The 22,169-nt window shown below is 36.8% G+C and overlaps 1 protein-coding gene across 4 annotated transcripts in view; it reads right to left on the reverse strand.

Moving 5' to 3' along the window:
* The window catches only part of ASAP1 (ArfGAP with SH3 domain, ankyrin repeat and PH domain 1), a 137,149-nt gene that overhangs the window by 49,464 nt on the left and 65,516 nt on the right, over positions 1 to 22,169 (reverse strand). For all 4 annotated transcript variants that reach the window (XM_085221676.1, XM_010709319.4, XM_010709317.4 and 1 more), the window contains 7 exons: positions 17,485 to 17,557; positions 8,916 to 9,061; positions 6,194 to 6,268; positions 5,762 to 5,811; positions 3,452 to 3,581; positions 2,650 to 2,735; positions 665 to 740 (listed from right to left, as the gene is read on the reverse strand). In XM_085221676.1, coding sequence (XP_085077802.1) covers positions 665 to 740; positions 2,650 to 2,735; positions 3,452 to 3,581; positions 5,762 to 5,811; positions 6,194 to 6,268; positions 8,916 to 9,061; positions 17,485 to 17,557 — 636 coding nt within the window. The remainder of the gene's footprint in view (positions 1 to 664; positions 741 to 2,649; positions 2,736 to 3,451; positions 3,582 to 5,761; positions 5,812 to 6,193; positions 6,269 to 8,915; positions 9,062 to 17,484; positions 17,558 to 22,169) is intronic.

Raw genomic sequence — 22,169 nt, forward strand, 5'->3', positions numbered from 1 at the left:
TAGTTTCTCATAATGTGTTCACACAAGTATTAATTCAAAAGCAAGCTAGAAAGAATACACAACTCTGTATACGCTTCTATGTTAGACTTTAGTGGTTCATTATGCCTAATGTAACTAAGTCAGTCACTGAAATATTAATTTAATAACTCCAGTAAGCTTGACAATTACTTAAGGAATAAAAATACTGTTTAATCTAGCCACCAACTAGAACAGCAAGTAGAATTACTGTAATTCTGATTAAAGAATAAAAAAAGCACTGGAGTGACAAATGAAGTTTGATTCTACATTATTACATGCCTCCCATTAACACCACAAACAAGTCAATTAACACAAACTGTGATGCTATCAAGCAGTTTGTTACAAAAAAGTGCAAGTGGCAGCCAAAATTGGGGTTAGTAAAGTAATAGAACTTAAAGCCTCCCCTTTTAAGTTATGCTTGTTTCAGTGCACCATTAAATCAGTAGTAGATTGACAGATGCTTTTCCTTACAACTGTAACTACAGAGTAAAAGGTGTAAAATAGAGACAAGATGCATTTCTTCATTTTAACTGCACACTAAGCTTCAAAGAACACACTTCTAATTTACAAAGATATTTATATTCAATATCTAGATGAACAAAAAAATTCCATTTTTAGACATTAAAATATTCACAAGTAAACTTACATTATATAAGTCAGCAGCCAACTTTTCAATATATTGTTTAAGTTTATCAGCTGTTTTCAAGCCATCTTGGAAGAAACTGCAATGAAAAAATACCTGTGATTCATCAGGAATACAAATAATTCATAACAAAGTAATCTGGCTTTCCTTCACTCTACCCTCCCCAAAGACAATAAAACATTTATAGCTCTTGCCATGTTCAGAGCAAAACAAACCTATCTGACTCAGTTCAAACAGTTTTACTATCAGTCTAACTATCATCAGATGGTTAGAGTTCACATTCCTCTAATACTGATATACTTCAGATTGAGTCCAGAAACATTTTATTTACCTTGCAGACTTTAGCTTCACCATATAAAAATATAATGAGCTAAACAAGAATTCCATACGTTAGTATATGAAGTGGCAACACCCGGAATACACGCAAGTCTTGCCAGTTAGTCCTAGTAAAAGTTTGACCATTAGCCTTGTAAAATGCTATAGATACCACACATTCAAATTAACAGCACTGCTGAAATCACTATAGAAGTTCATTACAAAGCACACATGCTATTGTAGATAAACAGAAGTCTGACTTCTATCCTCAAGTACTTACTTTCAATTGCATATATGGACAGATTCGATACTCATCTCTGAAAATTTCATGGACTGGTTTGGGTTGGAAGGGATCTTGAAGATCACCACGTTCCAACCTCCATCTTGTAGGCAGGGACACCTCCCTCTAAACCAGGTTGCATTGTTTTCTGTTTGTTTTGAAAACTGCTCCTAGTAGTTTTCTAAGTACTGTGCCTTCCTGAAATGGAGCTACTCCATTGTAACTTCAAGAGATAACAAGTTAGAGAGAACATTTTTTGGCTTATTTATTTTAAATCACTGTTAGCCTACATGCTTTCCTAGCTGAAGTCTATTTCCTGTATTTAATATATCTCAGGTGAAATTCTCATGTTTGCTTTGACAATTAATGACAAGGTCATAACTTAATGGTTTCCCCTCAAGGGATTTCAAAGAAATTACTGGCTTCCACAGTGATTTTTAAATTTACATGAGACTATTTAATTGAGTAAACAATAAACTAATTCTAAAGTTAATTCCAACTCCTGGTTCCACATAGGACCACCCAAAAATCAGACCCCATGTCCACACTCTTCTTGAACTCTGGCAGCTCTGGGAAGCCTGTTCTCTGCCCACCACCCTCTGTTGAAGAACCTTTCCCTGATATCCAATCCAACCCTCCCCTTTTTACCCACTGTGGTACCCAAGTGGGTAACAAAGAAATGGCTTTAACACTCAAGGCTCGCTATCTGATGATTAAATCACAAGCTGACTTCAAATTTAAAGCCTCTAAGTTATGCAAATGTATTTACAAACAAACAAAAAAAAACCACTGTAGCAATGCACTGCATTATTTCCTTTTGAAACAGCAACACTGAAGAGAGAAGTGAGGGCCTAACCCAGGAGGAAGCAAGATGTGTAGGCAGTGTCCACCTCATTTAATCTTTATGTCCTCTTAGATCCTGTAAAATCAAAGGAAAGGCTAAAATAACTTTGCCACATTCAGGTGGAACCAGTCAGCCTCCAGAGGTTCTACCTAGGCACTATGCAATGTGCACAACAGAGAATGTGAACAATGCTGGTGGGTCTCCGGTCTGCATTAAGGACTCAGGAACTTAAATTAACTTTGTATACAACATGCTGGGTTTTCTCCTCAGCCTCTCTCTTCTTCGCTCCCCTCTTCTCTCCCTGCCACAACTTCTTTTCATACTCTGTACTGAGAGACTGAGCAACTTGATGTAGCTGTAGACGTCCAGAGGAGCAGGACCATGTAACTTTAAGAAGGCCCCTTAGAATCATAGAATCATTTGAGTTGTAACAAGTCACTTGATAGATCATGATTATGATAAGTACTCCCAATGTCATCAGAACAATGAGAAAAAAAACACCTGTGTAAATGAAATACTATAAAGAAAGCTTAAAACTACTGCACTTACTTGCACTGTGCATGATAATATTTAATAAGATTCTGCAGAAGGTCCACACCTTTTTTCGTCTTGATTTCATTAACCTTAATAAGATACTGCACAGATAGTGAAAAAACACGCTGATTATCATACATTATAGCATTCAACTATTTTCAAACAATACAATATCATTTACTTAATGAATCAATCAATTATCACCGTGTTTAACTTGTAGTTTGTGAGTCAACACAAGTCCAACATAGGTAAGCACAGTATGAACTAAGTAGCAGTTTCTATGGACATTCCTAAAAAATTAAAAACCACCCAAATTCAGGAAAAGGTTTCATTTTTTTACATCTATAAGAAGGCACCTCCCTTTTAAATGCTACTACAGTATTTTTAGATTTTCAGTAATTATAATTACAATGCAATTTAAAGCAATTGCCATTAAAATGGAATAACTATTAACACAAAATTCAGTTCTACAAAACTAATGTACCACCATCACTTGTCAGTTTATTCAGAATTTAGAAACTTCAAAAAATAAGTGGGAAGAAAGATATTAAAAACACTTCCTGAAAAATAAGAAATCTCTTTAAGGTGGATTCTCAGCCCACAAACCCTACTGTATTAAAGGAAAAGAATAAAACAAATGGAAGCCCAGTTTTACAGTCACTAAAAAATTATCTCTGTGTTGCTGTATTATGTTACATGGAAATAATTTCCTGTCTCTTTTCTCCAAACGATAAGGTACATTTTGTCACTATTTATAACCCACAAAGCACTTTGTATGTTCTGGTGTCAAAATTAAAGGATGAAACTTCTGCCTTACTTCACACATCTGCAACTGAAACAGTCGCCTTTCCTTCTCCATTTCTTCTGCAATCTCAGCTCCTGTAATTTCAGTTCGTATCATCCCATGTTGTTTTGCATGTTCTCTTTTTTCCTTTTCAATTTTTGTACTGAAACAAGTTAGAACAGATTTTAGACAATTTTTTCTATCATGTGATTTTTTTTTATTATTATTTTTTAAGAAAAAAATAACGGATTAAAGAAGATGATTTCCTCTATATCAAATCTTCTTTCTACCCTCTCCCCTACCCATTCTTAAAAATGTGCCTGGTATAACAGTTATGAAGTCGCCCTTCTTGCCTTCAATTCTTTAATTCTTTCCTCTAGTTTGTATGCTGTGTAGGGGGAAAGGAGAATCTGTTTTTTCAACATTATGTTCTCCATCGCTGTCATCTCTATATACTGTAATGTAAATCATACATATCAGAACCTACTGACTTGTCTGATTGAGATATTTTGCCATTTTCCAGTCAATTCCTTCTTTAGGAAACAAGAATCTTAAGAAAAGTAAGAAGGCAGCATATGAAGTTTATCACATGTACTAAGTGGTATGACTTCCAATCATTACATTTTAAGAGAAAGTCAATGCTGAAAGTAAGTATGAAACAGTGAAATACAAATAAGGAACTAAGAGGTCATCCTATAGCTTCTTAATCGTAGCGTTATAGCATCACTTCCTTACTTAGATTTCAGAGCAGTTTCTCTACTATTGCTCTGTATTTCTCAAAACAGAGTAGAAAAACCTAAACAATGTATTTTTCCTATCTAGCAGCCTTTCCAAGATACAAATCCTGATTAAGTTCAACAAGGTCAAGTGCAAGGAGTTACACTTCAGACAAGCCCTGCAAAGAAGGACATGAGGGTGCTGGTGGATGAAAAGCTGGACATGAGCCAGCAGTGTGCCCTTGCAGTTTGGAAGGCCAACAGTATCCTGGGTTGCATTAAAAAAGGGGTGGCCAGCAGGGAGAGGGAGGTGATTGTCCCCCTCTATTCTGCCCTTGTGAGGCCCCATCTGGAGTACTGTGTCCAGGCCTGGGGCTCCCAGCATAAAAAAGATGCAGAGCTGTTGGAGAGGGTCCAGAGGAGGGACACGAACAGCAGAGGGCTGGAGCCCTTCTGCAAGGAACAGTTGAAGGAGTTGGACTTGTTTAGCTTGAAGAAAGCTCCAGAAATACCTCATCGTGGCCTTCCAGTACTTAAAAGGAATTTATAACATGGGCACAAAGTGATAGGTCAATAGTGAATGGTTTTAAACTAGAAGAGGAGAGATCTACATTAGACGCTGAGGGAAAAGTTTTCACTCAGAGTGGTAAGGTGATAGAACAGTTTGCCCAGAAAAGTCAATGTTTCCAGGGATGAGGCAAATCCAAACATGGTCAGGTCACTGAGGGCCCAAGTGCCTGACTTAGTGGTTAGCAACCCTGCTCATAGCAGGTGACTGGAAGTGGAGGAGCTTTAAGATCCCTTTCAACCCAAGCCATTTTACAGTTCTATGAACCTGAAAAAGCATTTTGTGTTTCAGACTGGCACTCTGGGTAAGAGGGAAGAAAAAAAAAAAAAAAAGATTTGTTTGCTTATTGAAATCTGACCATTAAACAATGAAAACTCCATATTTCTTTCACTGATACACTGAAAAAACTGCAAAAGAGAGGTTGGTTTTATTTTTTTCCCCTCCCTCCCAGATAAGAAAGGCATGAAGTTCGCACATATAACAAAACACTTTTCATTTTGAAGTCTGTCAATAAACTTGATCTGACATTTGACTCCAAACAAATTTTGGGAAATAAGGTTCTCTGGAAACTTTAATTGTCATATGTCACTCCTTCTTGGTCTGAATAAGCCTAAGGTCTGAAAAGCTATCACAGTAAGAAAATATTTTTTAAATCCAGAGATATTTTTTCTTCTTTCTTTTTTTAAATTAATCAATACATCTTATGCATATGGTTATAAGTTTGCATAAATGCCATCTGAAATCCCCATAATTCATTGTACAAAATTCACTAAGCATTAAACACCTTCCTTAGACTAAACAAATACTGAGCACTCAGTATTTCACGTAGGATAAAACATTTTATTTTCAAGTAGTAAGGGGAGATCATGATACAAAATTAAAAAAAAACAACAAACAACAAAACAACACAGCTGCCTTTCACATATTTAGTTTTACATCCACAGATAAAGTACATAGTCAGGAGCCAGGAGGAACAGGGGAGGTAAAGAGAGATGGAGAGAGAGAAGGTCTTTTCCAACCTGAGTGATTCTATGATTCTATGAATATGAAAACACTTACAATTTGGTTTCATAATCCTTCCAGGCTTTGTCAAAAGGCTTTTTGAGGTCCTTCAGAAACAAACAAACAAACAAACAAAAAGTCCTTAAAGCATTTTTTAAAACTTTAAAGGTAAGATAACATCATAAGTAGCAACAAAATAATTTCTTTTTAACTAACATTTTTCAAATAGCTATTAGGAAAAAAAAAGCCTTTCATTTTTAATCTTGTGAAATATTATATCACCTTCCTGTGCATCTTAAGACAAGAACTTAGAATGAAGTTCTACAGCAGCATTTGAAATTGCAATCACTTGAATTTTGAGGTTTTTCTTTAGACAATTTACATAAATAGATAATAACGGATGCCAACAGAAGGAAATGTCTCATGGCAAATGGAAAAACCGTAAGAAAGTTGAAAATCATTTCCATTAATACTATTTTCAACACTTACCCCTTTAACACCTTTTAGGTCTCCTTTTAAGAGAGAATCCAGGGTGAAAATAACATTGTGGCTTAAGCCCTGGAGCTGAAAAAGAAAAATTACGATACTGTTAACATTTAAAATATTCATTCTGATTCTATGAAAACATTGCCAATATGTCTTATAACTTCACTAATGAAGTTGTAACCATCTCAGATTTTCTAAATTAAATTGTAAATTCAAGTCTGGAAAGAATTAATATACTTTCACACAAATCAGATAGAAAAGCATTACCATTATGCTCTAGATATATAGGGCAATATAAATATTTAATTTTAAAAATAACACATAAGAAAAGTTCTGGAAACGCATCAGGGTAAGCTTCAATCTCTTCTAACGACGTAGTTAAATGCTGCATAATCAGGTTTTTATGAATAAATGTTTCTTACAGGTTCCTGAATGTGAAGCAAGGACCTGCTATGCTACAGTCAGGCAACATGCAAGGCCGTACGTTGACTCACCTATGAGCAGCAGTTGCAATGAGTCATCAGCTCTGTGACTGCTCCTAACTACTACAGAAATCTGTTCTTCTCACCTGATGTGGAAATTTGGCATCTATTTTAACACTTAGTAGTTTAAATTTCATGCTATTCAGCCTCTGCCAAGTTGATTACACATCAATAGAAATGTTCATTTTTTTCTGTGTCAATGAGGGTAGAAAAAACTGCCGCTGTGTTCCTATTTGACCATATGCAGACATGTCTATAAACACTGAAAAATCAGGATGATAGGAAGGAGATGTCTATTGACATTGCTGCAGTATAGCACCCACAACAAAAGCTTATTCATTTCCTATTCCACCAGTCCATTCACTTCTTCCAAAGATACCTTGCTAATTCTACAGCTTCACCACGAGTGGAGCAGATGGTTACGCTCTCTGGTGACAGCACCAGGACCAGAGAAAATAGCATGGAGCTGCATCGGGAAAGATCAGGTTGGGTGTTAGGAGAGGTTCTGCACCAGAGGGCGGTGGGCATGGAACAGGCTCCCCAGGCAGTTGTTATGGCTCCAAGCTGCCAGGGCTCAAGGAACATTTTGTTTGAACAACTCAGATTAGGGTTTGAATCTCGAGCGGAGCTGTGTGGAGTCAGTAATTGGTCTTGATGACCCTTGTGGATCCCTTCCAACTCCAAACAGACTATGTTTCAATGATCTCAGAAGGAAGAAAAACTGGTCACTTTATTCAGTGGCTCTGTTACAGGCTGGTTTTGGATGACAGCCCACTGAAGTGTAGTGGCACTCTCTTTATTTCACTGGACTTTAACTTCAATTCTGATATATTACAGATGATGAAGACAAGACTCAAAGCAGAAATAAGTACAAGCATTTGTGCTGGGGGTCCTCAGATATCCAAAGCAGAAGCAGTCATCAAGCGCTGCGTGGGCTACAGGAGGGACTGGCTTTCATGTAATTCTGCTTTGCAGCACTTGAAGGCCTCTCATTCAAAGAATAATGGAAGAGTAGAAAATAACATGGGAGTTCATTTGTGAAGATACAGAATTCTAAAGAAATAAACAAGATGAAATCACCCACAATGAACTATCTGCTTGTTTGTCACAATGACACCAGCTTATTTGCGCCTGCCCATGGTGGGACAGTTTTATTCACAGTAGCTCTTAGGGTGCTATGTTTCAGATTTGTGATAAAACATGCTGTTGATTACACACCAGAGGTTTAGCAGTCCTGAGAAGTTCTTATGCCAAGCAAAGGCCAGAGAAGTTGAAGAATTTTGTAGGACATACAGTCAAGACTGCTGATCCTATCTGACCAAAGAGTTATTCATAGAAATCACAGAATCATTTTGGTTGGAAAGGAACTTGAGTGATTGAAAATAGATCATCTTTAGGCAAGGACAACTTCCACTAGTTTAAGTTGCTGAAATCACTGCAACATGACAGGAATGCCTTCAATGATGCCAAGAAAGATCCCAGAAGTTTTACAGGTAAAAGAAAGTGTGTAACATTGTTTAATACCTTACACACCAATAAGCTTGGAGAGAAACCAACCTAAGAAAAAATATGAAACTCATTCTTCCCCTTTCTGAATGTAATGGCATTTAAACCCATGAAATACGTACTTATAAGAAATGTGACTTCATTAGTTTCAGTGTTCAAAGATCTGCTTGCTACTCTCATCTGAAGTAAAAGGCTTGAGACTAATTTCAGATGAGAAAGAAAACTTCCTTTTTATAAAAAATAGAAAAATAAAAAAAGGAAAAGCTTTAAAACATCTTTGTAAGCCTACTAATTAAGCAATAGATATCCTGCAAATCACAGGGAAAATGGACTACTATTATCCCCAAATCATTAAGTATTCTTCGAAAGGTGAAAGCTTCTCCTTTTTGAAGAGAAGACAACTGCAACTAATGGCATTGAATTTTTAAGAGGAAAGATCTCAAGTCAGGGAATGACTTGGAATTAAGTTCCATAGAACACACTGAGAATTAGATCTCAGTTGCCATCTCAACATTTTCAACTTTGTCCTCTCAACTGCCAATTAAAAAGGAAACACAGCAAGTTTGGAATAACACCCTTTTTGCAGACAGTCTCTGAGATAGCATTATTTCAGTTTCTGAAAAAACATTAAGCATCTTTACAATTATCATCAGTCATAAGGAATGTGAAATACAGTACAAGAAGGTTTTGTGATTTATTTTGGAAAAATTAAATTGAGAAAAATTGAAACTCCTCACCAGGTTCTTCAGCAGCGTTGATAACTCTTTAGTAAGCGTGGAAAATTTTACAAAAGCTGTGCCAAGATCTGGATTATCCCGACTTAAAAAATTACTTCCAAATTTGTCCAGTACTTGTGCATAGTTTTCTTCATTTTGAACATGATCTGCAAAGAAAAAAAATTAAGAGTCAGGAAGTTTTTTTCTTGCAGTCTATTACTTTACGCTACTGTGATATACTGTGAAATATTAACAAAAAAGACAGCATTATTTAAAAAAAAGCCACAGCATAATGCATTTACTAAAAGCTAATTAAAATAATTTTAATATTAAAAATTATTTAACAAATAGATGAACAAATCAGCCACTTGAATTGCTTGGGAGTAATTATATTAAAAAGCTCTGTAAACAGTGATAAAGATCAAACAACATTTTGTACTGTGTAAGTGACACAGGAATTTACAGTTGTACACACTTTGATATAAGCATTACTGCTTGTAATAGGGGTACTTCAACAGAACAAGGAGTCAATGGCATCAGATATAACTAAGCAAAACTCATGTGAATCAGACTGCAAGTTGCCAAGAAGCAATTTGTCTTACAGGAAAATATTCCCTTTTCACCTGTTTGTAAAACTGAGTTACCCCCACAGAATGGAATGTCTGTTAGCATACAGCCAAACACTCGTTTTAATACACAGCCAGTTGGACAGTGAGAGAGGACAGAACCAAGATGAAATTGAAGCCAATATAAACAAGTAAAATTCTTAACTCAAGGATGAAGATAACTCTGAATTACAGATCATTGTGCTGGAAATGCTTTTAGTGTTTCTTTTTGGTATCTTTTTTTTTTTTTCTTGCATTTCAGTGTCTGTAAAATGACAATCTACCACTTGAGCTATTTGAGGCTGATTTTATCACATCCATCTCTCTATGGAAAATTTTGGTATAAGTTAGATAAACATTTAACTTCAACAAGATTCCCAGTCTACGTTTTGTTCTGTAAGCCACAGACGCAAAAGTACAGAGCTATTCCAACAACTGCACATTCCTTCAGTGAAAGAAAATACATATATTTATAAAAACTATACATAAAAACAGATAAAAATGTTTTATATAGAAGTCAGTTGCCAATAGGTATTCTGTTTTCCCCCAGTAGTCCTTCAAAACTGTATTTTCTTCAAGTTGCTGTAATGCCAGAGAGCATTTGTTTTTACTTTTAATTCAAACTGAAAACAAGAAAAATAAAATTAATAGCACAAGCTTCAAAATCAGGCTTGAGGATAATGTTCCACAATACATGGATCTACATTAACATTAACTAAGAGTTGGTTAAGAGATAAAGAACACTTCAGAGGTTTTACAGATACCCAAAATAGACCACTAAGGAACTAGTGGAAAAAGAAAAGTGAATCTCCTACTGGAATTAAAAACAACAAACACAACAATACCACCAAACGATGGAACTGCCAAGTTAACAATCCCCACAGATGACAGAGTAACATTCTAACACCAGTAATTAACACTGAGGTTTTCAAAAGACCAAATATTTAATCACATATCAATATGGAATTGTAGCTTGAACATTATGTTTTTAATAAGAATAAAACTGTTTCAAAAGCATATGGTTGTAATCAAATAGCTTAGCATTAAAACCAAGGAAACACCTATATAATAACAAAATACACATTTTGTTTTGATGCAAAAGCTGCTGCATAAATGTACACAGAAGACTTGAGCTAAGAAGGAGCTTTGGCTTACATAGTTCTGAGCTAATAAAGCTGAAGTGTACCCTACTGTTCTTGGGGAAGGGAAGGATAACGGAACAAAGAAAGAAACCTGTTAGGTCATCAAGTCCCTGTTCTGGTCATAGTGCAGCACTTCTAACTCCAGTATATTTCCTAACAGTTTGATTTTAAGTGCCAAATTGTTTCATAGAACATAAGAGACATCCAAGAATAATTACTGAAAGAGAATAAAGAAGAACAAGCTGAAGACTATTTTCTTTATCTGTAGAAAGGGAAAAGATATTCCCATTCAGAAAAAGGAAGTAGACTGTTGTACAATCCATAGAAAGTTACACTGAGCAACCTGATCTAACTGTTCCTGTTCATCACAGGGAAGCTGAACTAGATGACCCTTAAAGGTGCCTTCCAACTCTAAGGATTCTATGATTAAGTTCTTTGGAATCCCATACTACAAATCACTAAACCTAGGCATGACAGATGTATTCCTTTCACTTTGTAATCAGCAAACTCAAAAAACATTAAAGTTCTGTGTAACAATGAAATATTTTCAATTTTTACATAAGTATCAACAAGCCTTGTAAAAGGAGCAGAAATACTTTCAATTTATGAAGAGGCACTGTATGTGATCTTAAAGATACAGATGGAAAATGAAATCTTCATTGAGACCTATTCTAAAATGGAACATAGGAAAATCCAGCATTCTTTCAGCATCAAATATGTCCTGAGTTCCCCATAGGCACCTCACACAAATACAGAAGTGAGTTCCCAGTGTCCTAACAGAATTTCCTTTGGATAAAGAAACGTGTAATGTGCACAACTTGATGCTCACTTCCTTAAATAAAAGTACTGTAGGGAGGACTTCAATAACCCTCCAGAGACACTAACACTGACAGTAGCATACACTAATGATATTTTCCTTCTAAAACTGGTTCATATCTTCTTATCATCGTGAGGAAAGCTCAGCATTGTAGTGAAGATATATCAGCTTCCCCAGACCTCCTCCTTCTTCAGCATCTCCCAGAGAGTTACCAGGAAAACAGACATCAGGCTCTGCTCCCATCACAGTAGGACAGGCTCCATGACTATGCCCTCCCCAGCGGGACCTGACAATTAAAGCCTTAACTTCCCCTCATCTTAAACAGTTTTATTCTGACTTATAAGCCTGCAAATACTGAAGAACAGAAAAGGAGTTAAGTAGTTTACAGAAGGAAATATCCAAACACAGCAACTCCTTGCTGACATTAATTTACTGACAACTACTTTGGCATATCTGATTAAGTCTGACAAAGAAGAATCACAGTTCACAAATCTGACATTGTTCTTAAGTTGTACTTATAGAAGTGATTTGTTCTCTGAGCAGACAAGGGAAAAAAAAAAAAGAAAAAATGAAGGTCAGAGCCAAGCCGCATTTATGAATGGAAAAATATACACATGAAAAAGACACAAAAGAACAAGAAAGCTGAGAAAGCTGGCAAGGTTAAAGAGAATGACAAAAGACAACATTTGAAATAAAGCATGCTTTCTCATTCCATCCCTCAAAAAAGCTGAAAAGAAATAAATAGAAAATAAAATCTTGGACCATCACATTCTTTGCTTCTGGAATCAGATTGTTGGAAACAAAAGTCATAAAAGTCTCTTTCAAAATCACTGAGAACAATGTGCATCTTAGTGAGTCATAGGTTCCCTAGATTTGACATTATGGGAGAAGACAAGCTAAAACAGAAAAGTAAATGACCTTCACATCTGTGTTCATCTAACACATTTAAAGAAGTTCTCATGTAAGGAATTTCTGTCAGCATTGCTTCAGAACACTTAGAGATACTAAGAGCCGAATTCGATAAGAGCTGGAAAAAAAAAAAAGAGCAACAAGTAACAGAAAAGTAAACTATAAATTGTCAAGTCTCATTTATGACATCCTCAGTACAACATGGAAAACAAGACAGTGTTTTTAATAAGAGCTCCAGAGAAAGACTGGGAATTTAAGTACACATCGCCAGAGCAGCAATGCTGACATATTCCTCCTCAGGCAGAGTTGTAAGAATTACAGGGCAGAAGAGAATTGGTGGATAACATGGATAAATACAAAATGCTAAACAAGAAACAGGTTTCATGTTGTGGAGTTCTACTTCAAAAACTACTTTTCTCCCACAAAATCAACAGGAGGGGAAAAAATGGAAATCGAACTGTGCTGAATCTGAACAGGTGCATCCTTCACCAAAACCCTCACAGGAACAAAACAAACTGTGTAACAGGGATGAGCCTCGCATACAGAACCAACTGCTCAAATAGATGAGGTAGGGGGAAAGGAAACAATGCAGTTACTTTTCTTAAAAGGAGTTCACCAATGAAGCAGTTCATGATAAGGCTGACATTACTTAGCAGCATTTAATGAGCTAGGAAAAAAGCTTCACAGTGAAACTCTGCTGTTCTTTCAACATACAGCACTGCTAAGCTTATTCAGAGCACCAGAAACAAAAGCAGACTCCAAATCAGAGATATCTACAACAAAAATACCCATACTGGAGTTTGAGGTATACCCTTTCCTTTATGCCCAGTAGAGAAAGAGTTACAGCTCATCCTAACATGAATGCTCAGTAAATCCTATGAGGCTCGTCTTAGAACTCCACATTTTGATGTGCTGAACAACAGATGAAGCTGTGCGTGAGGCAACACACAAGTAATGTTATAAAGAAAAACAAGTCCTGGTGTTATATCACCTCAATATTCAGTAACCAAGCAAAACAAAGATGAACACTAGAAATAAGAAAGAAGATGCAATGGAGCAGCATAAAACATCATAGTGTGCTTAGATCCCGAATATATAGTGTGTAGTTCGCGTCCCTGTAGTCTCTCAGTAAAAAGGAAAGGCTATGCTGCCATTTTGGAAAAAGACAATGAGGATGACTGAATGCATGTGACAGTTTCTGTAATAATGAATTAAAAACAGACTAGGGCTGTTGAGCTCAGACATGAGATACTGTGGCTGATTGTGGAGAGTCCCCAGTCTGACACCAAAATAGCCAAATGAGACATGCACAGGACCAATTCTCTTCTCAGAGGACTTGAGACCTGAAAAGGATGCATGAGACAACTTTGAAAAGGAGCAAAGATGCATTTAACTAGATTGATAATGGACTTGGCAAGCTAAACATTTACATTAATGGCATTTCGTTAGGAAAAAAAATCTAAAAAGTTTAAGTATTGAACACCACAGTATCATTCCTGGCTTTGGCAATTCTAGACCTTCATATAACTGCAAGATGAAAAAAAAAATTATTCCATCTTTGCACTGTTCTTCTGTTCTTTCCCTTCGAGTCTCTTCTACTTATAATTGTAGCAGACCAGGTGCACTGCTCATCCCATTCCAGTACTTCTGGTTGCGCATGGATTTCATGACTTTAAACAACAGAGAAATATAATCTTTTTTTTTTTTTAAATCTGGAAGTTATACCAGTGGACAAATAAAACAACTGTTGAAAACGTATAGCAAAAAGAATTTGTGCAACCTACTGCTGTTAGAATTTAGATCAAAATACTATGGGAAAGTTAGTCAAAACAGATTCTCCATTAAATTCAGGCACCAGTCATGTAAGACAAGATCCTATCTACAGATTCAATGTATCATGACAGAAATAAAGAGCAAGCTATATAAGAAAGAGGTGGTATGAAAAATACATCCATTTGGGTGTCTAGGTTTCATAAAAAAAAAAAGTACTTTCCACACTAGTACTTTCTTTTAGGAAAAAATAGGATGAGACTTTTCTATGGGATTTCCACATTTCTGTGCTGGTATGCTTTCATTTCCACTGCAATAGTTCCAAATCTAAATCTGACAGATGCAGCTGGGTGACTGTTAAATTCTTTCAATAAGAGAATTCCTTGAGGTTCATAATATAGCACAGAGTAAATACACCAGGGGGCTGGAGTGTAAGGTTTTCTGAAGAGCTGTGTATGAGATATACTACATGAATAGCACTAAGTGTTACTTCAGAGGAAAAAAAAAAAAAAAAAAAATCAAAAAACAAACAAAAACAAACAAAAAACACTACGACCTCCTAAAATTCTCTCCCTGACTTTCAGTAGAATATGAATCATTTTACTGATCTCAAGAGAGAAAAATATTGTATTATTCCTGAATAAGCATTCACTACTCTGGCATGTGCTCTGAAAGGAGATTAGGAAGCAGGGGAGCAACGGAAAATATTCCTACTCTGTAAGTAGATACGGTCTCACCTTCTAGCAAACACGGTTTATAAAACAGAATTCCAAATTCTTTTTTTCAAAAGTTAGAGGCTTTCAATTTTGTTCCTACTAATCCTAGGATATCAGTGACTGTACAAATTGCTGCCTGCACACCTTTGCAAAGAACAGTGTGGGCTATTACAAAATCTTTCTGAAGAGGGAGCTAGAGTACTAGGTATGGAGCAATCTTTATCAAAAGAATTCATACTATCGATCGCTTTTGAAACCATACTTGTTAAAAAAAGAGAAAAACAGCTGCTTAATAATCGGTGGTCCCTTTTAAGTATCACAACAGCCAGCTAAAGCTACTGACCAACTTCCTATAACTTTTACACAATATGACAAGTTCATAATACAGAATGAGCTACTTATAAGCATTTAAAATAAAAATTTATTACAAAATTCAAATGATACATAACGATCCTTTAGATTTCACCTATTTCAAAATATGAAAAAAACTTCTGTTCTATGATCTTTAAGCAGCTTTGAAATTCAGTAAGTAGACACTATGAAATAGAAAGAGCTGCTATGACATCTGAGTACTTTTAAAAGCATAAAAGTAAATCTGTGTTTTAAACAAATACTGCAAATACTAGACCAGTCGATGGATAAGAATTTGGTTGAAAGGCCACAGACAAAGGATGGTGATCAATGGCTGTATGTCCAGGTGGAGGCCGGTAACGAGCGGCGTCCCCCAGGGGTCTGTCTTGGGACTGGTGCTCTTTAACACCTTTATCAATGACATCAATGACAGAATCGAGTGCACGCTCAGCAAGTTTGCTGACGACACCAAGCTGAGTGGTGCGGTTGACACGGTAGAAGGACAGGATGCCATTCAGAGGGACCTCAACAGGCTGGAAAGGTGGGCCTGGGTGAACCTGATGAGGTTCAACATGGCAAAGTGCAAGGTTTTGCGCATGGGCCAGAGGAATCCCAGGCATCCATACAGACTGGAAGGAGCGGTCCTTGAGAGCAGCCCCACAGAGAAGGACCTGGGGGTCTTGATGGATGAAAAACTTAACATGAGCCAGCAGTGTGCTCTTGCAGCTTGGAAAGCAAATGGCATCCTGGGCTCCATCAGAAGAGGGGTGGCCAGCAGGGACAGGGAAGTGATTGTCCTCATCTGCTCTGCTCTTGTGAGGCCCCATCTGGAGTACTGTGTCCAGGTCTGGAGCCCCCAGTACAAAAAAGACAGAGAGCTGTTGGAGAGGGTCCAGAAGAGAACCGCAAAGATGATCAGGGGACTGGAGCACCTCCCCTATGAAGACAGGCTGAGGGAACTGGGCTTGTTCAGCCTGGAGAAGAGAAGGCTGCAGGGTGACCTCATTGCAGCCTTTCAGTACCTAAAGGTACTTATAAACTGGAGGGGAGTCAACTCTTTGAAAGGTTAGATAACAGCAGGACAAGAGGAAATGGATTTAAGTTGAGGGAGGGAAAATTTAGGTTGGATGTCAGGGGGAAGTTCTTTTCCATGAGTGGTGAGGTGCTGGAACAGGCTGCCCAGAGACGTTGTGGATGCCCTGACCCTGGAGGTGTTCAAGGCCAGGTTGGATGGGGCCCTGGGCAGCCTGGTCTAGTATTAAATGGGGAGGTTGGTGGCCCTGCTTGTGGTTAAAGATTCATGATGCTTGACGTCCCTTCCAATCCTTCCAACCCTGGCCATTCTGTGATTCACTGGGGAAAAAAAATCATTAAGCGAAGTTATGGGTAAGTATAGAGCAACAATGTTAGTGACTGGCAGACAAATTAAGAACCTACAACCCACTGTAAGTCCCCCACATCCCTAAGCTGGAGGTAATGAGGCAGCAAACACTCTACCAAAGCAACGCACACAGACTTGTTTTTAAACTAAGGTCACTAAGAAGTGGCTTTGCACAAGGAAAATCCTTGCTAAACTGATTATTTCTGCTGGGGAACAGGAATTTTCTAAAACCCTGTACTTACAACTGTGTAATTGGTTATCCGAAGCTCTACAACTCTGCTAGCATACTTTTGGCAACTTTAAAAAACAATCTGTATTTTGGTTTACATTCGATCATCACTTGTTAATGAACTCAAAATAATCAGTTCATCCTTCAGCTGCCTATCTTCCCATCAAAGTTGTTATTATAACCTCAATACAACAGAGGCTGCAAATGAGGAAAATAAACCTCCACTGTTTTAGCTAACAATGGAGATAGGCAATTTTTATTATATGTATTACTAGGAGAGAGCAAACGTAGATTTTGTTTTCACTGAAAGGTTTTAGCAAGCTATCTCCTGATTTCACCTGGAAGTGCACTCCATAAATTCAGTCTAGGATACCACCTTAGGACGCTGCCCTAGATCTGCACTAGTCCAATGGAGCTGCTTGAAATTTCATGGGAGCAGGAGAATTCTCCCAGAAGCCTTTCAGAACGACAATGCAGGTGAAAGAATCAAAAGAACACAGTAATTTGATGTAAAATCAGCAATGAAAGGAAGTTGTTACACATTTAACCCCAACAGTGGTAAAGAGATAAGCATCTCTTATGCTGTATGTTTCAACAGAATCAACTGCAAGATGCTTTTCAAACAAAGTCAAATGCTACATAATCATGTAAAACTGGAAACAATACTTACCTTGCCCCGAATTATATATTGCTTTCACAGATTTCTTTACTTTCTGTAGTGCAGTTCTATCTTGATCCAATGCCTAAAATGACAATAAAAGAAACTTCAAATATCTGCTTCATTGACCAGAACACCCTACAATATTGAAGAACACAAAAAATACATAGTTTCACAAGTTGGATAAAACTGGTTTTACAATACATTCAGCCTGCAGGAAGGTCTCAGGTCATTCAGCCCCTTCAAGTTGAATTAAAGAACTGATCTGAAAATGGTCTGAAGGCAGAACAGAGCAGCACTGACAGAGCTGAGAAAAAAAAAAACCAATTTTGTAATGGGACAAAGTGTTTAAGATGTAACAAAAATTTTTTACACAAAAATGACCAACAGTAATAAATAGAATCTTCCACTATAACCCTATAGGTTCTACTATAACTAAGCTGCTGGTTTTTGTCTATGGGTTAGTCACACTAGTCTTCTTCAACCTGGAGACACATAATAATATTCTCATACATACATACATATAAGTATGTAAAAAGTATGTAAATGTAACCAAAAACAAAAAGAGGAATGTGGAAGAAATCCCTGAAAAATCCTTTTACTCAGTTACAAATAACTCATGGAAATCACTTTCACAAGTACCACAGGCTCACACAAGCTATCATACTAACTCTTCCTTCTGCACAAAGTAATTTTTTAAATATAAAAGATTGAAAAGTACCAAATAAAAAGACTTAAGATCTGATTTTACATACCATAAAGCTACCAAAAATGAATATTTACATAAGTAGTATTCAAATATGCACTGCCAGGACTCTATACTTTCAGAATCCAGAGGATAAAGTCATTATAAACGAAGGATGAGTTTAGGATTATATTTCTTGGTACTTTCATCTTTGTAAGCAACTGAGCTTCTCCCTACTCCTATTGCAATCCGATGTAAGAAAATGAGTTCACATCAGAAAGAACCATTATAATGAAGCAAGAAATAAAAACCAAGTAAGCAGTAGTCTAGGCTTGTAGAACACAAATCTTTACAAGTACCGGTATCACGTGCAGTGTTCCAGTTAATTTAATTTTGCTTACATGTGAGCTTTGGACATTCTGCATTCAGAACACGTTTTGCACAGTTGCTGCTATACACTGGGAACATATAAGAAATAATTTAAACGTTTGTGTATTTTTTTTTTTTCCCCACCATTTAGGTCATAGCCAATTTCATGGAAGTAATGCTGGATCAGTCATCTCAATCTTCAGCAAAGTTGCAGCGTTTACCACACATTCAAATCTCCAAAGATTGGATAACTTGTGCTTAGAATTTTTGTCAGGACAGCAGCACAGCTAATCTGTTTGCTGGAGCAGACCACAAATCTCACATTGCAGAGATGCTTGGGCAGCCAATATTATTTGCCGGAGGAAAGAGCATAAAGTTTAATGCTCCTGTGGGTATGCTATCTGAAGACAGGCAGACGAATGCACAGCTTGATTCTCCATGAGGCTCAGGGGTAAATTTACAACACTGAAAGCTTCCGTGTATGTGCATTTAGATTATGAACCCACACAGAGAGAGACTTATCAAAGTCTCTCAGCTCTATTGTAGAGCAGTTCACTTTTAACCAAACCAAGTATTACCATCACAGAATCATAGAATCACAAGGTTGGAAACGACCTGCAAGATCATCTAAGTCCAACAATCCTCTCATTACCACTGCTACCACAAGCACTAAACCATGTCTCGCAGCTCCTCATCCAGATGCCTCTTGAACACTGCCAGGGACAGCAACTCCACCACCTCCCTGGGCACCATTCCGGTGCCTGACCACTCTCTGAGAGTCAAAGTTCTTCCTTATGTCTAAAATATGAATACACAATCACAAGAGTCTGAAACAAAAAGAAATGTAGTATTTCTGCTCTTTAACACATAGTTAAAAACCATCATATCCTTCACCATGAAACAATCCTGCAGTAGCTAAAATCAGAATGTTCGAAAACAGCATTGACGTAAATGTTTTCTAAAGCTATTTATCCCATTTTCATTTGCAGCAGAACTGCACATCCAAAATTTCAGGATAAGAAATATTTGTTTCTTTTGCTCCACAGTACATTGCTGGCTTCTACTTGACTTGCATCTTCATAGAAAGAATTAAACATTTCATATTTAATAAAATATTAGGAACTCTTCGTTCCTTTTCAAGTCAGTGCACAGCACGCGATTCTTCTCAGATTCCATTGCAAAATCTGTCAAAAGCTTTTACTTCTGTCAGTGTGCTACGCCAGACAGTTGCAACCATATATTTCCACTGAAGTTTTCCCCCCATCTTCATCTACCAAAAGAGCTCATATGATTCACTTGTTTATTAGGAGTTTGAACACCAGGTTAAGAAATTGCAACCAACACTTGTGAATGGACAGCTGTTAAGGTTGATGAGACTCAGAAGTTAAACTCGCCCTGATGTTTTAATGCCAAAGCGGGCTGGTCACTCAGTAGAAAACAAAAAGGCAAGAAAGATATCACTTGCTTGCTAAAGATACAGATCAGGAAAAAACTGAACAAATAGGCAAGAAAAATCTTGCAAATTGGATTTTGATATTCAATTAAATTTAGCACTAGTATGGAGGAGAAAAGAAGGGGAACATTCATTACTTTCAGAGCAGTCATTGAACAAAGCCATGTACAGAGATGACATCCACTGCCTGAAGGAGACAGAGACCTAAATCAGAATGACACTGCAGCTCAAGTTTTTAGTTTTATATTAGCAAATACAACCTTTAAGTGAACTAGTTTGTCACAATCCAAAATTCTCTGACTAAAACAAATCCAAAAACTTTTGCAATTATATATCAGAGCAAAGCAGAAAAACCCTTCTAAAGACAGAATCCAAAACTACATCCAATTCTAGACATGAAAAACCTATTATTTAATATTTTCCTACTTACGTTTGTTTACACGATTACATATAAAAAATATAAATGCAGTCATTTTGTTTCTAAATATATTACATTCTCCTCAAATGACTTATGCTAATAACTTATAGCTGCATTCTGCTGCCAAAGCACTTTGCTGCACTCAGTACTCAATTTTTATTACCTTTCAAATACATTAAACTAGGAAGAAGCAGCCTTGCTTTCCTCAGTTACATGAAAACACGCTTTCACAATATCATTTCATTTTATTTTGAAGTCTGTAGAATACTGAATGTTTTTATTTCCTGTCATAGGAAACACAAAAGATGATGTTCCAATAAAAGTGACATTAATACTACTGTAATAATGTCTGACGAGATCCAAGGATTCTCTGAGAACAAAAGTATTCAGATGCACTCCTTCCTATGTTCCTACAAACCTAAACTGTTCCTCAGCACCACCCCCAATCCTGTAAAGTACTTTTTCTCCTTGTATGACAGAAGCCATCCTTTTTTAAAAAAAAAAAAACAAACAAAAAACAAAAAAACTTCCCTGGGAGAACATTTTCTTATCCTGAGTACTTTTCCTCATTTTCAGATGACAAAAACTCCTCTACAGGTACCCGCAGCACCAGTTTCCTATATCCTTGGTTGTTTTTCCATGCCAGGTCATCTAGGAAACAGTCATCTTCATTCAAAGTAACGTAAACACTCTTCTTAAAAAAAAAAAAAAACAATAAAAAAAAAATACACCTCTTTAAAGGGAAAAATCACATCTTTTTTACTGTATTGTTATGCACAATCCCTGAGATGTGTCCTGCCAAGGTTTAATCTTCCTGCATTCCACACAGGCACTGCTTTTGACTCTCTTCAACCCGCCAGGACCTCATCTCTTTTCAATAAATGGTATTTCATTTTTGGATCAAGTTTTATTATAGTGACTACTGAATTTAAAACAGAAGTTATACTACCACGCAGTGTGTCAAGTGCTGGATTTCTACTTCTGACGTACCAACAACTGTCAAATGTGCGTTTAGATAGGCCACTAATTGCTTAATTATGAGCTCATGCTTTTAAACTCTCCACATATGTACATACACACACATGTACAAACATACACATGCTTGTGTGCTTGTAGATACAGATCTGTATGTATGGTTAGATACTAAAGAACATCATTAAAAACATTTGATGTACTTATTCCTAACAAATATGAAAACACAGTTTGACCAACACAAAAATCTTCCTTTCTTGACTGAAGTATAAACTACCACACGCACTCATCACAAAAGTGTTCCATGTATGTATAAATTCAGCATTGTCCTAAAACCACACATTTGCACAGAGTGCTACAGTCCCATAAACCCACTAAAGCCTCATGTGGTTTTTTTCTGTGCTTTGCAAACCTTTACAGTTGGAAGAGAAAAATAAAATTTATTTGGTTTAAGTTTACAATAATGAAAAGATGAGAGGCTCAAGACAGTGACAATCACATGTGTACGTCTGCAAACATTATTCATCACTTCAATTAGACGTTATCCAGAGGAAATGCTTTTTCCAACTGGAACAAACTGTTCATCTGTGCACCACAGGAGGTTTAGAATTGCACTCTGTTTTCAGAAAGTTAACTCCAAAGATGTTTATGCCTAAAGCCCACCCACAAAAATAATACGCTGAACCTGAAACATTTTAAACAACTCCAGTACCTCACTCGAGACAAACCCATGACAGAAGCCTGAAGGCCACATGAAAATGCACAATTTCTGTATTTGTGAAAACAAAATACTTCAGGTA

The sequence above is a fragment of the Meleagris gallopavo genome, chromosome 3 (assembly GCF_905368555.1).
Source record: "Meleagris gallopavo chromosome 3, MGAL_WU_HG_1.1, whole genome shotgun sequence".
Taxonomy (NCBI): domain Eukaryota; kingdom Metazoa; phylum Chordata; class Aves; order Galliformes; family Phasianidae; genus Meleagris; species Meleagris gallopavo.